General features: G+C 42.4%; 1 protein-coding gene across 1 annotated transcript in view; it reads right to left on the reverse strand.

Annotated features, from left to right (window-relative positions):
* LOC306981649 (serine/threonine-protein phosphatase 2A 55 kDa regulatory subunit B alpha isoform) overlaps positions 1–18,327 on the reverse strand; it is a 29,353-nt gene extending 11,026 nt beyond the window's left edge. The window contains exons 1-4 of the mRNA XM_079581277.1: positions 17,986–18,327; positions 13,008–13,076; positions 1,934–2,031; positions 6–171 (exon numbers count right to left, since the gene is read on the reverse strand). Of these exons, the coding sequence (XP_079437403.1) occupies positions 6–171; positions 1,934–2,031; positions 13,008–13,076; positions 17,986–17,992 (340 nt within the window). The 5' untranslated portion in view covers positions 17,993–18,327. The remainder of the gene's footprint in view (positions 1–5; positions 172–1,933; positions 2,032–13,007; positions 13,077–17,985) is intronic.
* Positions 18,328–18,816: the final 489 nt, after the last annotated feature.

Below are 18,816 nucleotides of genomic sequence, written 5' to 3' on the forward strand. Positions count from 1 at the left end.
TGTACCATTAGTGGACAGGAGGAACTGCGCAGCGTTCTTCTGTGGGAGCCAGCGGATTTTGTTGATCTTCTCTTCGATCTCTAAACTCTTCAAGTAGTCGAACTCGGGCTCGTGGCTCTGGAAAGTGCTGTAAACATTGTACTCGCTCCGGAACTGCGGCGGGTTTTTATTCTGCCAAAACACACAGACAGGACATAGCGCTTGACTGATTGAATTGATGCACTGTGCAGTGTCTCCCCCACCATCAGCTCCCCCCGCCCTGGTAGGACGATCGCCTTTTAGTGCTAATCGGCGATCGTTAAACAAGCGTCTTTAAGAAAATCTGTTTGGTTAATCCATTATGTTTTGTTTGATGATATTTTACAGTCAGTCAGTGTTTTTTTACGGACCCAGGCCGTGTTTTGTGCTTTAACGTGCGGCAGACCGAGGCCACGGTCTTGTTTATTTGGAGAAACGGTGCAGAGACAGGAGCTGCAGCTTCAGCTACAACTAGAGCGATTAGATGGAACAGTTGTGTTTTTAGGTGAAGTCCTTTTGAATTTAGCCTTAAGCTGATTTTGGCTGGTCTTGTTTTATGCAGATCACGGATCTGTTACATGTGTCCTATTAAACTGTGGAACTCACTGATAAAAAATATAATTGAATATGAGGAAAATCCAAACACCCATGGGAAAATTAAATATTGGTAGCCTACATTAATTAATTACATTCTCAAATGACAACATTTACTAAAAGCACTTGACCCGGCGGGGTGCATGGGCTACCAGCAGACCGCAGACTGGTTGGGCAGCTCTGCTGTAAAAGCATAAATACTTTATTACTTTCGGTGACCCAGTCATAGTTTCCCAGCTTTGATAATTTCCCGCTAGCATTAGCATCCTGCCGTTAGCACTACCTGCTAGTGCATAAGCAATAAAAATACAATTGTGGAGGTTAAAACTAATTATGCGACTACATTCTCCAGGTTTTCTAGTTTAAAATGACACGTCGCATGTCCATATTTACTGAGGTTTAGTCAAACTTATATTCAACTTGTAGGCCGAGCTATCCAATTTTTTCTCTGTTCTCTGTTCGCCTGAGGCCAGCGGCGTTGTGGTGGGACTCATTTTAAAGCCCTGACTTGGCTCTTTCCGATGCAAAAAACAGTTGGTCTCGGAGATATCGAGTTTTGTCGGCACTAGATTGGCTGATAGCTGATATTGTAAAATCCCCGGATATCAGCCGGCAGATGGTGGTCGACCTCTAGTTATTTGACTTAACATGTGCTTTCAACACCATCCGGCCGGTCCTGCTGGTGAAGAGCTGACCCAGGTGAAAGCAGAGCACCCACTTGTGTCCTGAATAGTGGACTATCTGTTACGGAGACCACAGTAGAACTGTGTGCCTGAAACAATACTCAGCAGCACTGGGGCTCCTCATGGTACCGTCCGCTCTCCTTTTTTGTTCACAATTTACTCCACCGACATATTATTGCTTAATTTTTGATGGTTAATATTTATTAAAGCTGCAGCAACTGAAGAAGTCCCCATGTGGATGAATGAAGTATTCTGATTCAGTTTAGTCTGAATGTCAGGACAAATGCTTGTGGTCTACATTATCAGTAAAATTGCTCATTAAGATGAATTTTTGCAGTCCAATTTCCCCATTATCAAACAGAAAATACTAATCATATTGGCTCAATTTACTTTTTGGAGCTTTGCTGTTAGGACAATAATTAGTCATAACACAAATATATTGGGTCTGTGTCGTGGTTCTATGCTATCACCACATTTGCCATCTTATTAGTTATTGTAGTGCAATTTCCATTCCATGTCTATACTGTAAACTTCCAAAGACTCCATTCTTTACAGAGGTAGGGGACAAGTAAACCTTCATACACTTTTTGCAGCATACCCAGAGCGTTCCCTGGCAGTGCGTCGCCCGCTGCAGTTACCTCGGTTTCTTGCTGGAAGATGACCACTCGTCCGCCCTTGTCCCCGGTGGCTAGCAGCTCGCCCGTGTGGTTAAACTCCACCGTGGATATGATGTCCGCTGTAAACACACAACCATACGCCGTCAGAGCCATTCACCGCAGATTACCAGAGACAATGGGCTCTCATGAGTTAATCCCAATCTGCTGGACCTGGACGTGTCTGCAGAAGAATGTCCAACAGACGGACAGCGCTGGGTAACCTACTTTCCCCCTCTCTGCCCCCTCTTAGAGACTTGTCCACAGCAGCTGGATGTGCACACCAGGCTCATGCACGCTCACAATTAACCCTTTGACGTCCAGCGGAGCAGAAGGACAAAGTCACTAACAGTTATGAGGGAAGCAATGCCCGAGGGCCCAAGAAGGGGTCAGCCGCAGATGTTTGACCAAAACTGTTCAGATGGAGAGACACTACAGAATATTGAGGTCAGTTAAAGCAGTACTAAGTAACTTGTTTACCTTAAAATCTTTCCATTGTCACTCTGATTGGGGGGGGCTTTCCTGCACCGGGTCGGAGGCCCCAATACACACTAACGGAATCAGGAAGAAGAAGCTAACAGGCTAACGTGCAAAGTTAACTGTGACAAGGATTTTTACTTTACCAAATAAATGATACAGAGACAGTGAGAGGAACAAAGTAACAGCCCAAATGTGTACACTATATTGTACTACTTATAGCCCGCTAAAAACGTCTCAAGAGGGTGAAAAAAATAAAATAAAATCCCCCCAGACTGTATATTGGCTCTGCTCTATCTCTAAAGCCATATCGCATAACAGTCAACAGTTAATAATACATGCAATAGTTTATGATCATTTTTATTTCACTTTTTATTTTATTTGATGCATCTTTACTGAGATGCACTCCAACTCTGACCCAACTTGTTACTTTACGGGGAGCAAGGCATCACCAGGTTATTGTCATACATATGCTCCTGCTTTGGTTTGCATAAGGGTAACCAAACATAACATTTGTAGCAACATAAACCTGGAATTTTCCGCAGTGTGCCTTTAAAATTGTGTTCTTTATAGTTGTATAAAGGTGGTATTGATTGTAACGGTGAGACATTTCAAAATAACCATCCAACCCCAAACAGCTTCCACTTTTCACACAAGCATTTGTACATTTGTAACTTATATTTGCTAAGCGAGACTTGGGGCTCAGTGCACGTTTTAAACACGTCCAGGAACATGAAGATTGAACAGGCTGAACGGGCAGCCTTTAATGTACTGGATCTTACTGTAAGGCGGGAAAACGGGCACAGCGGGTCGGTGCGCAGACGGCACGAGTCCACACTCTGCAGGCTAAAAATACACTTGAAGAGACTTGGACTGAGCTGAAGTCAGTGTGTGGTGAAGTAGGACAGTAGGCCAGGCCTTTCTGAGACGCTTGTGAGGAAAAGCCCTGCAGACACAGCAGTTAGCTAATGTAACGCAGCCCTGCTTTCACTTACGGCAGTACTACTTCAGGCCACAGATCAACAAATACTCCTCCAGGGTTTCCGTTAGCCGGCTTTTGGACGGTTTGAAAAGCAAATGGCCGGTAAAAATTATTTACATTTGCCAAATTGGCCAACAGTAGAAAATATGGAGAGAATATAGAAAAATATATTAAATACATTTGACCTAATTCACTGACTAACAACGTGTTTTTGAGACAGCCCTGATTATTAAAAAAGGTTCAATATTTCTATCAAAAAAGTTTCGATTTACGCCCTAGGCCATTTTACAAAGCGCCGTGTTTTTGAACCCACAACAGCACTCGTGTAGCTCTGTCTAAATCAGGGGTGCCCAAACTTTTTGTCTCCGAGGGCCAAAATGAAAAAGTGCCTGTGAGCCGAGGCGATGTCAAGCACAAAAAACATATTTAACTGCAAATTATAAAGTTACTTTATTTTATTAACTTTTTATTTTTTCGATAGCCTTTGCATAGATTGCATTGGATTCTGTCTAAGCAAATAACATGCTATATTGAAAGAAATGGTAACTATGGCAAAAGCCTAATTTTAGTAAAACAAAATCAATTGTATTTAGTGCAAAAAAAAAAACACCTGTATCTACAGAACCTACAGTAACTTTACCTCCTTCGTTCACTCAAAGAAAATTAGACACATTCGATTATTTTGAAAGTGTCAGTTCAGCATCAATTCTTTTATAAGTCAATTTTTAACATATACTGTTATTGATGTAACAACCTTTGCAATAAAAGTTGGAAAACTGTGAAAGTTGACGCTCCAACGCTCTGTGATTAATAAATACCAAGACTCCACAACAGTGTTTCCTTAACTCTGTGAAAAGAGTGAAACAGCGCCCCCAATTTGACGCTGGTGGTCAAAAAGTGTACTGCATCCATATTTACCTTTGAGAATGAATGGGAGAGAGTACGTCACTCTCTGGCGGACCAACAGAATTGTGTCGGCAGGCTAAATTTGGTCCGCGGGCCCCTCTTTGGGCACCCCCTGGTCTAAATGAACATCGTTACTGATAATAAACCATCGTTCATTATGTATATTTTTAAGGGCCGGTCACTCTTGTGAATGGCCAACACTTTTACGACCCAGCCGGCCAAAGTGTCTGACAAAAAGAAAAGGTCTAACTGAACCTCCTGTACTCCTCCTTTAATTGTACAGCCCCATTGAATTATTGTGATGGAACTGAATCAATTTTAACAAAATATTGCATCTTCTATCTTGAATATTGCACAAAATACTTTGTAAACCATTTTATTAGGAATATAAAATGTAAGCAACTTGTTTTTTTCATGTGTCAAAACTAGAAGAAGAAAAAGGAATCAAAACCAGGCAAAGCTAAAAGCATAACTAAGTTTGGAAAATTGTGACAAATATTAAACTTCAGCACAATTTTACGACACAATGTTGTATTACTTTAGGGGGGGAACTGAAAAGATGTGCAAAACTGTGAGTGATTCCGAAGAGCATTGTGGCTTTGTGCTGCGTGATCTAATGTTGTGATAAGAAGAAGAAGAAGAAATTGAGCGTCCTTTTGAACCTTGCCGTTGGTGAAAAAAAAGATCCCTTATCAACTTGCTTGATTCGGATTCCGCCTGAGTAAACTTAAGTCACTTGTTCATGTTGTTGTAATTTCAAATGACAATCTCAAAGCCAAGGCTCAGAGCTGCTTCTTTAGTAAGAGGGAAAACAGTCGCAGGAGCACATGGCTCTGTGAACAGGTTCAAAACGTTGGAAACTCCAGCCGCGCCGTAGGTCTGCGGATCGTGGGCAACTTTTCAGAGATTTTGGGGCGGGTTTGGCTGCCAAGACCTGGCAACCCTGGCGGTGGGTTAATACTCGTCCGGAAAGTCAGAGATCAGAAGTTACTTATGCTAATCAGAGAGAAAATGGCAAAAGCAGGCAGTTGCCCACTCGCTTCAGCTCCATGTGGCCGGTCTCCAGCTACTTTTGGAAAACTTGTGGATGACGCCCGTTGACTTGTGCGCAGTATGTTGCCATAGAAACAGGATTTCTCTGTCATTTCATGTAATATTCTAATCTTCTGACATTTTTTTTTACAAACTGTGAGCCAAATCATCAAAATTGCAACAAATAAAGGCTTGACCTATTTCATTTTGCATGCAATAAGTCTATCATGTTTGTCTGAGTTTCACCTGTAGAGCAGCGCTGTGTCTGTATTTGAATTACAGCTAACTCGTCATGTCAATGTCAGGCTACTTAAACTAGCATGCATATTAGTTATATTCAGGATTTCATTTACAGTGCAATCCTTACAAAGTTTAGAGGTTTACTAGGCCTACAGAAGATAAGTGTGCGTTTCTAACAGAAGAGGGCGTGGCATCGTCCATGGGAACAACCCTACTGGCCACTTATGACCATCTGCATGACTTGGTGCATAAAACAATTAGTTTCATGGATCATTCCTAATGTTGGTTTCATTTGGACCAATCATTGAGTGGACTGCACAGTGGAAGGAGGTCAATCTTAAATGCATCTTTTAAAAGTGTTGCACATGGAGCCGGTCTGTTCTCACCTTCAGAGACGTGATCACAAGAGGCTCCGGGTGCAGAAAACGCTTTATCACAAGTGGCTCCGCTTTCACGCACAGTTCACTTTCATTAGCCATGTCATGCAAGCTTTGACTAACAGGGCCAGCACACGCAAGTATCTGCATTTTAAAAAATAAGATCATTGTTTTGACATCACATACTGTGCATAGTCCAACATGCCTTATAGTATGTGTGTGTAGCGTTGTGTTATTGCAGGACATCTGATACAGGCGGCAGAGTGGCGCATTGGCACAGTCCAGTCGAGGTCAGATAAGGCAGTGGGCACTTTGGTAATGAACTCGTAAAAGATTCCATGGCCTCAATTTGGAATAATTTACATGTAATGTGAAAGTACAGTTCAGAATGTGTTTTCAGCTAGTTGCAGTGTGGACAGGATCCAACTCTTAAAGGTCCTATATCATGCAAAATCGACTTTTTGGAGCTTTTAGCCATGTTGTTATGCTATTTCCTTATCAAAAACACCCCCAGAGTGGTTTGTGGCTTCATTCACGCAGCTCTCAGTAATCCTCCTGAATCCTGCTCTCTGAGCAGCTGCTCCGCCCTCTCCTGGTGAACGACTGAGTGTTCAGTTGTGTCGTAACAGCGGAACGGAAGTGCTTCACGTCTGTAATGTAATGTCTTAATTCTATGCTTACGGACGGATTTTAATTTGTAAAACAGCGTTTTCATTATTTCTGTCGTAAGAGAGAAACAAAGAGAAAAAAAAATAAAAAAATAAAAATAAAAAAATAAAAAAGGATGTGCCCGAGGTGCTTCCAGGTCAGCTGTGGCCAAAACAAACACATCCCCTGAGCGTCTGAACAGATCAGTCATGTTTGCGCTGCAGCTGAAGTTGGAGCTCGTTACCTACTCTGGACACACCTGTTCTTTATTCTTAACTAACGATAATGTCACGGAGAAAAAGAAGCGCGTTTGGCTACGGAGTTTATTCAACCTTTTTCAGGAAGAGGCCACTCAGCTGTTTTTTTCTCCTGGATTCAGCGACTATCACCAAAATATTGTTTTTCTGTGACTGTCTCTGATGGATGTTTGGTGAACCTTCGCCAGAATCAAAGTGGATTAACTTTTATAACCAACGCGAGTCCCACAATGTAAACAGCGATGGACCAGAGCGGTGAGTCAATCCAAACGCGGGTTAGCTTGTGTGTTAGCATATTAGCTTGTGTGTTAGCATATTAGCATGTGTGTTAGCCATTTATGAAGCTGTGTTGCAGATGTCAACTCCGTATAACTGCATCGTGAAGCAATTTCACTTATTGTTGTTTATTTATATTACGGTAAAGTTGTATGCGCGGGGAGAGGGGGCGGAGTTAACTGTATCGAAGCGTTGTGTCTTCCGGGTTCGAAAAATACCTCCAGAAAACACTTATATTTATCACAAAAATGAGTGCTCCATAGTGGTAGAGGTACAATATATCATATAAATGCCTATACTTAACTTTGGAATGGCTAAAATAGCATGATATAGATCCTTTAATAATGTCAGCCTCACTTTGCACACTTTTTGAGGGCTGGTCATCATATAAAGTGCTTTCAATTAGTGGAAAAGCTACAGCTATATTTGATTTCTGCCTTAACCCTCGTGTGGCCTTCGCGGGTCATTTTGACCCGCTGTCATGTTCCGGGCATTTGGATGCAAGGTGACACAAGGGGGCGCCCTTCCAACCTTCTCAGTGTAAATGTGAGTTGACTTTCTTCAGAGTGAGACTTTAGGTCAGACATGAGTGACAGTAACATGAGGCTAAATACAGTGAGCTCTTTGTTTGCAGTAAAAAGGCTGAGGCCTCATTGCTCTTCAGTCACAGACTGAGAAGTGAAGAAAGAAGTCACGGAGCTTCTGCTTTAGACAGAACTTCAGTCTTCTGCAGCATGTCATGTATCATGCAAGAGTCATATCATTTTCGGAAAGTCAAATATGGAGTAAAAACATAATAAATGGAAAATTATTATTACAATTACAAAAAGAAAAATATTTGATATCTAATCAGTTCTAATCAATCGATCTAATATTTTTATTTATTTACCCTCATTCAAAAAAAACAAAAACAAGCCAGGTCATTTGTATCTGCTGTAAAGTCATGTTTGACCCAGTTCCTCTGAGTCGTGGTGCAGCAGGACTGATGTGGACAGATGTTACAGAAGAAGCTCATGAGGTTCAACAGTTTCTATAGTAACTATTTTCTCCAAAGTAAAAGTAGATCTACCACAGTCCTGTCCACATCTGTCATGGTCCACCATGACCCACCACGACTCAGAGGAACTGGGACAAACATGACTTTACAGCAGATACAAATGGCTAGGGTTTGTTTGGGTTTTCTTCTTTAGAATGAGAGTAAATAAAATAAAAAACTATTTTTTATATTAGATACAGGATTTAATTATTTTTCTTTTTGTAATTGTAATAATAATTTTCCATTTATTATGTTTTTACTCCATATTTGACTTTCAGAAAATGATATGACTCTTACATGCTGCAGAAGACTAAAGTTCTGTCTAAAGCAGAAGCTCCATGACTTCCTTCTTCACTTCTCAGTCTGTGACTGAAGAGCAATGAGGCCTCAGCCTTTTTACTGCAAACAAAGAGCTCACTGTATTTAGCCTCATGTTACTGTCACTCATGTCTGACCTAAAGTCTCACTCTGAAGAAAGTCAACTCACATTTACACTGAGAAGGTTGGAAGGGCGCCCCCTTGTGTTACCCTGCATCCAAATGTCCGGAACATGACAGCGGGTCAAAATGACCCGCGAAGGCCACACGAGGGTTAAATAATGCAATGACTATATAAGTGTGATATTTAAAAGGGCGGGGGGAATTATACAAAAACAACTTTCTTTTTACCATGTTTCAATGTTGTTCTCTCATCCAAAACAAACCTACAGTAGAGTTGTGTATCAAGCTGCGTTTCTTTCAGTAACCTTTGAATCTTCTCCAGTAGGGTTGTGCCGATGGATGATATCATCGTCCATCACGATGGTGGCTCTCCATCGTGATGGACGGGCAACATCACGATGGAGAGCCACCATTGTGATGCCACGCCCCCTCCTGTCAGAAACAGGCACAGATCTTCTGTAGGCCTTGTAAACCTTCAAACTTTGCAGGGATTGCACTGTAAATTCAATCACGAATATAACTAATATGCACGCTAGTGTCAGTACCTGCCAGAAGCCACGATGTGTTAGCTGTAATTATTAACGTAAAGACACAGCACTGCTCTGTTTCTGACGCGCGGAGCTCTCTCTCTCTCTCTCTCTCTCTGCAGCTCGGAGTTTAACAGCGCGTGGTTTTGCTTTGCTTTGCTGCGTACGGAAACTTAAACCGTTTTAAAATGACGAGATGGCTCTCACATCGGAGCTCGCTGAGCACGCATGGGTTTAGATTATTCTCACGAAGGACCAAGAGAGGAGAGAAAGAGGCGGTGCAGGAGGTACGAGGTTACGAGCTCACGGACCGGGTGGCGCGGCTTCAAAAAACGTAGCTACGCAAACGTGTACATATGGTCCCGTTCACCCACTGTTTCTTAAACATTACGTTAAAATTGAGCAAATGCAAATAACAAGCTCTGATTTACATTCGTATTGGTGTGATAAGAGCCTTGGTATTGAGGAGTTGACGCTCTTAAGTCGTTCTCCTCTCAGACTTTACACACGAGTTTTAACACATTTCTTTTGCAAAAGTCGTGTTCCATGACTGTGTTCAGATCATGTTTAGTTTAGATCCATTTATCTGCAATCTCACATGTTCCTAACATACATAGTAATATGCAGCATATATATAGGCTGTGTAAATGTCTTTAAAAAATACTTATAATGAGAAATGGGCAATATCATCGTCCATCACGATTGTTCACTGTAAACATCGTCAACGGCCAATTAAGGGGACATCGCCCAACCCTATTCTCCAGTGGCTATTCTTAGTTTCACGGCGACTGCATTTTCTAACCAACAAAGTGTAAGATTGTGAACCCCCACTTTAACTTAAAGGAACAGGCCACCGTTTTTTTCCATCCTGAGATATGTTCTTACCTGAGCTTAGATGAGTTAATGCGTACATGTCTGGTCTTTACGTGGGCACTCAGTCAGGCAAAAAGACCAAAGCTGTAGTTAGCATTTAGCCTTTCCTTTCCTCTATGGACCCAAACAGGCATGAAGTTAGAAGCCACCAAGCTCTTCTACGTTCCCATATTTAAATACAGATAGTCACACAGAATTAAACATGTGGACTTTCTAAGTGGATAAAAAGGGGCACTATGTTGCAAGGTGTAGTATCACTGTAGGAGCACTTCAATATTACTGCCCAGACGTCGAAGTGCTCCGAAGGTGTTAGTGCGCCTTGCAATATAGTTCCCCTTTTTATCCTCATGTTTCATTTTGTGTGAGACTATACTTCGATGTAGCTGCTCATGTAACCGTATTTAAACATTTGGTCGCTTCTTACTTCACCCCCGTTTGGATCCATAGAGGGGAGGACGAGAGGCTAATGACAGCTAGGGATGGGAATTGATACGATTTTATGGATATCAATGCCATCAATAATTTTACCTATCGATTCGATTCTTTAGCCATGCCTGACTTGTCTGTGTGTTGAGGAAAAGCAAGGAATGAATGTGCATTTGAATTAACTATTATCAAAAAGACACATTGTTAGTTTTAGTTTGTACATACGTCTGAAATATAGCGCTCAAAGTTACTACGTTAGTTTGATCCTGTTGAGCGGAGGTTACGGTGCTGCTGCAGCTGGCCTCCAGAGATTCAGACAAACTTCTTGTTCGTAGTCGGTCAAAAGCACGGCCAGTTCATCAGTAACTTGGAACAGACTGATGCTGCTTTGTAACACCTAAACAACAGGACTCTGTCTCAGCCCAAACCCTTCAGATCGAGTTCTGCTTCATCTGGCGCTACAGAGCGAGGCCATCGATAAGAGGGATCAGAAATGAAGTTGACGTACGGTTCCAATGCTTTGCTCAAACCAACAACATCTTAGGTCTTTCTGTGTGACAAAGACCAGACATCGACTCATCTAAGCTCAGGTGAGAACATATCTCAGTACGGAAAAAGGGTGGCCTGTTCCTTTAAACATTTCAACACAGTTCATTCCATTGCATTGAAAGAAAAAAAAATAGGCACTCTGTTTTATCATCAAATTGTGACTTCAAAATAACTGAACCAGGTGTTTTTTAATGGTAGTTTGTCAGATTCCACAATGACATCATGCGGCGTACCTCAAGGGAGCTGTATGGGCCCACTGTTATTTTCTATATTCATAAATGACTTTCCATTTACAGTTAATAAGGCCAGTATTATAATGTACGCTGATGACTCTGTTTTCCTTGTCACCCACAATATCTGAGCTGAACAGAACTTACAGCATGAGCTCAACCTGGCACTGAAGTGGCTCAAAACAAATATACTAAACACGTCTAAAACTAAATGTATTTAACAAAAAGTGTGTTCCATCAGACGCCAATGCTCTTCATCGGTCACTAGGGGGAGCACTAGTGGAGCAGGTCTCAACAGTAAAGCTATGGGTGTCAGACTGGATCAGTCATTGTCTTGGTCAGATCAGATTAATCATATTGTTGGTATGATGGGCAAAGGTAAAGCTATGGCAAAGAAATGTTCTGCTTAAAACTGCCCAACTCTTGCTCTGAAAGTATTGTCTCACCTACATCACTGCCCTATAGTGTGGTCCAATGCTCCACAAAAGCATCTTCAGAGACTTCAGATCAGAGAACAGAGCAGCTCCAGTTGTGCTTCACTGTCCTTTCCACAATAATGTCTGTGAGATGCTCAGGAGACCAAACTACAGGCCGGGCTCCTCATGGTCATGCACAATGATGTGATGGACAAACAGCCCACACTTCTTCAGCGGGTTTGGTCACAGATCTGTGACTCCTCAAGTGACGACAAACTCTGTGGTTGTTCCCAGACCCAAAAGTAACTAAATGAAAAGAACTGTTCTGTCCAGAGGAGCAAACGCCTGGAACGCGTTTCCTTTTAACATCAGAAATACTAAGAGTAAACCACACTTTAAGCTGAAAGTAAAAGGTCAATGAGGTCAGTACATGTGAGCATAGTCACCGTGTGTTATACGTGTCCTATAAGGTTGTATGATTATATGTAATGTGTAACCTTCATGGATTCTATTTGAACTGTTTTGTAATTTTATATTGTGTCAGGACCCCAGGAAGACAAGCAACCACTTGTGGGCGCTAATGGGGATCCGAATAAAGAATAAAGAATAAAGAATAAGTCAAGGTTAAAGCAAAAATTCTGACTTTGCACATATGCGGCCCAAGAACACATGCTTCAAGATCTACAGTGGTGTGCCAAAGTTTGGGCCCCCCTTTAACTTTGACATTTTGCCACACTATGGACCCTAAACATTAATATATTTAACTGAAATTCTATGTGAAAGACACACATTAAGTGACACACGATCGTGAAGTGAAATTTATACATGATTTTGATTTTTTTTTTTAAATAAATAAAAAACTGAAAAGTGGGATGTGCAAAAGTATAGGCACCCTTTCCTTTTAGTGATGCTTCTGCGCCCCAATAGTAACTAATAACAGAGCTGAGACCATCACAGAGCAGCTGTATCTGAACTGACATTAGCTCACACACAGGTAGGTCAACATGTGATCATTCACAAATCATCAGGCAACTTCTGAAGGCAATTGTTTCACTAAAAGGAAAGGGGGCCTATACTTTTGCACACCACACTTTTCAGTTTTTTATTTATAAAAAAAAATCTAAATCATGTATAAATTTCATTTCACTTCACGATTGTGTGTCTTTCACATAAAATTTCAGTTAAATATATTTATGTTTATGGTCCATAGTGTGGCAAAATGTGGAAATGTTAAAGGGGTGGCCAAACTTTTGCACACCACTGTATATCCACATTTTCAGCAAAAATAACAATTAAAACAAACATCATGTTAGATCAAATATGACTTTTTGTATTTATTACATGGGCAGAAGTGGAGCTGCACTTACCCTCTGCAACATCATCATCAATGGCCCCTTTCACCTGAGAGAAGCACCACTGCATGTCGCCTCCAGGTCCTGCAAACACCAAGCACAGAATCAGGATCAGAAATCAGGGCACACGTGGACGCCTCAGGCTCAGTCGTGTCGGGCAATGGGGCTGACAGAGTGAAATCCACACCTGTCAGAGCTTGGGTTTCAGTTTTTGCAGCTTTTAGATTGAGCCATAAAAACTTAAATCACAAACCATGATTTATTTAGCGCAAGCTTTCAACAGCAGAAGCACCGAGCCTAGGATTGCAATTCTTACAGCAGGCGTTTGAATGACGGCAATAAGCAAACAGTGAAAGCAAAATGGACTGTGCATAATGTTAGAATCAAGCTAGCGGTAGCCCCACAACCCGCAGAGTCATTTCCAGTTGAAGTCCAGCAACACTTGCTACTTTACAGGAAGAATAGGGATGAGTTCCTGAAACCATGCATCATAACGGCCCCAGGGCCACATCTGCCGGTCCACTTGAACAGATAAGCTCCAGTCTTAACTGTCCCCTATCGGTATTGGAGTCGCACTGATGCCGCGCGATCCTTCCCTACATATGATGGGTTTATCCCTGTGACGCTGGATCTCCACTGTGCTGCTCTCTCTGCCGCCGTGTGAGTGGTACCAGTGCACGACAAACACCCCCCTGAAGAGCACGGGAAAGACTTCAGGCAAAGTTCTACAGAGGCACAAGCTGCTGCTGCCTTTAGAAAGCAAACATGTTCCCCTCCCTGCTCGTCTTGTAAAGACAGACTACATGTACTGTGGTCTTCATTGGTATGACCCATGCCCAAACTAAAAGATATTCAGGGCGAGTCTGGCCAGACACCTGAGTGAAGCTGGCTCACCGTTAAGCGCACGTTCACACACAAATAACGGCAATCGTTTGTGCCGTTGTCATTTTTTAGATATTGACGATTCTTTTTTGCATGCAGTGTGTGTTGCCGCGCCACTGACATTTGTAATAGTTTAAAAACAGAGCAAGCACAAACGGAAAGATTTGCAACACAAAACAGCTCAATATCTCAAACTATAACGGCACAAACACATTATTTTAACGAAACAACAAAGCACAAATGGTCGACATATTTTTAATATCATTTTGATAATGGTATTGAGTAGGTTTGCCAAACAGCCTGCATTTCAGCGCATATATGCAAAACTTAAAGTGGAATTAAATGGCCTCCAATAGTAGACTAAGTAAATCACTGCGCTGGTTGTGGTGCTACCGTTAGCTTGATTCTAACGTTAGGCACAGAGTGAATTATTTAGGTTCTGGAATATCCTCCGAAAACTGCTAAATATTTCGTCTCCTTATATTAATCCTTAAATTTTAGACCTATGTTTAAAAAGTATTTTCGTTCATTACTGAATGATCCCATGATCACTCACTGAACTCAAAACCGGTACAAACATGGAAGCAGAAATGCCTGAGAAGACTTGCTGCTGTTTGGACTATGCATACAATTAATGTTCCCACATCTGCAGCGGTTATCAGTGAGCAGCATCAATCTGCCGTAAACGTAGACAAGAGCAAACACGCCGCCAACAGGTCCTACACCGCGGCCCATCAACAAGTGCATACTTGGGCATTAAGCAAATCAGCCTCTACAAACTCTAACTACATTCAGTACAAAAAAATGTACACCAAGAGAAAATGCCCCTTTAGGGCTGGACGATATGCAAAAAAAAAAATTGGTAACGATTTTCTTCCCCTAATATTGATAAACCTGGGCTCAAATAAAAACAAATGCTTTCCCCCAATTTAATTGAACAAAAATCTTCCATTGACTCGTCCAAACCATAGACTGCATAAATAAGACGCCTCCTGCTCACTCCTCCCCGTTTGCCACAATGACCACGCTCGAGCAGGAGATCATGGCAGGGTTACAGACTCCCCCTCCCCAGCTCTGACCAAGCACGTGCCAAACAGGGCCCAAGGGCGGGGTCTTCACTGTAGACCCGGTCCTAGCGTGACGTGTACTTCGCGCTGCTCCAACGCTAACAGTCACACAAAGACCAGACCGGTACGAATCAACTCGTCTAAGCTTAGGTAAGAACATATCGCAGGATGGAAGAACTGTGGGCCCTCAGTCCTGCAAAAAGACCAAAGATGTTTTTGGCATTGGCCTCTCACAGTATATTCCTATAGCTCCAAACAGGGTGAAGCTAGAAGCGACCAAGCACTTCCACGGGCACAAAGACTCGACAGGTACATATCAACTCGTCTAAGCTTAGGTAAGAACCTCTGAGTGTGGAAAAACAGTGAACGTTTAAACACAAAGTGGGTTTACTTCAAAAATAAAAAACCTATTTAAGACTGTGTTTCCTAGAAAACGATGAATCGATTCCTAAAATACTTGATGACTAATCGATTAGTTGTTTCAGCTGTGGTTTCTGAGCTTGTATTTCGATGTCGTCACATCCGTTGGCCGTGGTAGGCATTTTACGTTTTCATATTTGATATGGCCTGGATGCGTCAGCTGTTGCCGACCATTCACCAAAACATCCGGCCAAAATTGCGGAAGTAAACAATAACAGTGACCGCTCGTATGGCTGCGAACCTGACGATTATGAAGAGCCATGACGATAACATGTCTATCATTTGCCCGATGCTCCTTTTCTGAATTAAACAAGCTCTAATTAGCTCTGCCCAAATTGAGAACGTCTGAGCCGGGAAATTCAATGGATAAAAAAAATAAATCCAAGATTAAATGGTAGTTACAAATGTGTGATGGTGAAGAAAATACGCAACACCAACTTAACCTGCTTGAGGTCCACAAATTTTAGTCATCACTGAAACCGGCATCACGACACAATGATCCTAATGAATCAGCTTTAGGTATCGGGAAGACTGGAAACGCATTTGTGTGACTCGCCCCTTTTCCACAACCCAGATCTGTTGAAACGTTACATCACTGCAAAACTAAGACATCTACACGCACATTTTTGAACATGACTTTGGCTCGTTCACATACAGTATGGAGACTGTGGCGGATGGAGTGTCCAGGGCTGAGTGGCACAGCTGCAGAAACATCAAGGACAAAACTGAGTCATCGAGCACAGTTTTATGAATCACGCTTCTGAGCGGAGCAGCAAGGCAAAGAGCTGAACACGGCCCAGCCATGATCTGCTGAATGAATGAATGAATGAATGAATGACTAATAGTTCAGGGTTTAGCTAAAGAAAGCAGCAGCTGTAGAGGCTCAGAACAATGCACACACCTACACTTACTGAAAATAATAAAACATCCCTGAACATAGGGCTGCTCGATTATTGAAAAAATAATAATCACGATTATTTTTGTCATAATTGAAATCACGATTATTCAAACGATTATTTGTTGCCTTTAAAAAAAATCCATCAAAAAAAATGACAAAAATCCATCAAAAAAAAGACAAAAATCCATCAAAAAAAAGACAAAAATCCATCAAAAAAGTGACAAAAATCCAGCAGAAAAAATGACAAAAATCCATCAAAAAAATGACAAAAATCCAGCAAAAAAGTGACAAAAATCCAGCTAAAAAATGACAAAAATCCAGCTAAAAAGTGACAAAAATCCAGCTAAAAAGTGACAAAAATCCAGCTAAAAAGTGACAAAAATCCATCAAAAAAAAGACAAAAATCCATTAAAAAAAAGACAAAAATCCAGCAAAAAAAGTCAAAAATTAAAAATTAGAAAAAAAAAATTGGAAAAAAATAAATTTAATAATAAGCGATTTTTTGCGATTATGCTAATTCTGTAATCGTTTACTGTTGTAATCGAAATCGTAATCGAATTTCGATTAATTGCACAGCCCTGAACATTGTACTATTCATCTGCAGTCAATCCTCCAGCCGCCAGCAACAACTACACCAGATTCACACAGGCAAGGTGTGTCAAGTGTCTTGCTTGAAGACACAATGACAGGGGTCAGAGCTCAACCACTGAGCCACCACCGTCCAGCAGAGTCTCCCATTCTGAAACTAACAAATAGAACTGATATTTGTGATATCTGAACACTGATTTACCTTCTAAAGCGACACATTGAAGAGCTCATTGGCAGGCTCAACTCAGCTTCTAATTTCTGGAACGGATGCTGCTGATTCACTGGTGATCTTAAAAAGCAGCTAAGAAGTGGTCCAGCCTGCAGTTGAGCGAACATTAGCAGCTGCTTGTCAAGTCAGTCATGGCATGTTCAAGAAACATGTGCAGCGGACTGTGACGTGAAGCGGTCAGTCTCATACAAATCTGAATGAATGAATGAATGAATGGAAGATTATGCCCATTTCTGACGCGTACATGAACCAAAGTGTCGTCTTAAGAGTTGTGTGTTACAGTAGAAGAACGCTATATTAGCAGAGAGATGTTAGCCGGGGCGGTGATTGTAATAAACAGCAACCGTTTGCCATTAACCGCTAGCATTAGCATTAGCCGGTGTTGCGGCGATCTCTGCGTCCCATACAGAACGGTTCCCACATCCGAGAAAAAGCATTTCCTGTGTGGTCAATTAAGTGCTTAAACGGTATCATACAATTATTCCGTGTTTATATTGCATTAGTACATTTAGACAAGCAAGTGTTCAGCCACCACAGTAAGTTACATAACTTGTCAATGACTATTTAAATGTAATAGTATTATTTTTGCTTCACATTTGTACAATACATTTGAACAGACGTGCATCATCATTAACGCATGCTAATCCAGAGCAGATGTACAAATGCACAATACCAGGCTGTAAGAATGCACCACTGCTGTCATGTAGCCGCCAGTGAAGCCAGTGTGATTGGGTGCTTAGCATGGCACAACACCCATGGACAGGCCAATGGGCGCTGACACTCGGCTAACGTTAGCATGGGCTAACTTTAGATGCTAGCTGGCGTTAGCTCCTCTTACGGCCGCACAAACACACACAGAGCGGTCAGGAGCTGCGGGCGCTGCTAACAGACACCTTCTCACTGACTTACCTGCCATGACGAGACAGACAGTGGGGCTTGCCTCAGTCAGTCACGATCCGCGTCCCCACTCCCACGCGCTGCTTCGTGGGATCGCAACTTTTCCTCCCTTCCTGCTGCCTGCCTTCCGCCGATTCTCCAATCTCCCCGCTGCCTGCGCTAAAATCCTGTGCCGGGGGTGGGAGGAACACCGCGGCGCCGGTCGTCTGCCCCCGCTGCTGTGCGTCTGTCCCCGCTGAGGTCCCTCGCTCGCTGCGGTTGTGTGTGGAGCTGTTGCCGCCGGCGACTTGGAGCAGTTCGCATCCCATAAGCCACCTCTCCCCCGCGCGCCCTCGGGCTCCGTGCGCGCACCTGAGGCGGAGGGGTTTTGTTATGCGCGCGCACAGCTGGGCAGATGCTCTGATATGCGCGTGCACGAGAGGAGACAGGACGAAAATAGCATCAGACTCCACTGTCTCACTGCAGCTCCGGGGATGGAGGGATACGGGCCAAAAATAGGACCTCAGCCCGGCCTGATGTAACAAAATAGGAACAAAAATACACTTCAGCCACATTCTATCCATATTCTATCCATAGGTATTTGTGCTGCCCAGAGAGACTGTAACAACATCATCAGGAACTATGTGGTGTGTATGTGTCGTGGTCTTCAAATAGGCTACTGTCCACTTGGCTTTGTTGACATCTCAGAAGCTTCAGGCACTTGTGGACAAACATCAAGACCACACACAAGCTCGTGACAAATGTGAAGTATTCCCACTATAGCTACAGCTTATCCGGGACCAGGGCACTGGGTCAACGAGCAGGGCCTATAGACTTCCCTCACCCCAGACAGCTCCTCCACCA

This window comes from Gobius niger (genome assembly GCF_951799975.1).
Source record: "Gobius niger genome assembly, chromosome: 22".
In the NCBI taxonomy this organism is placed as follows: domain Eukaryota; kingdom Metazoa; phylum Chordata; class Actinopteri; order Gobiiformes; family Gobiidae; genus Gobius; species Gobius niger.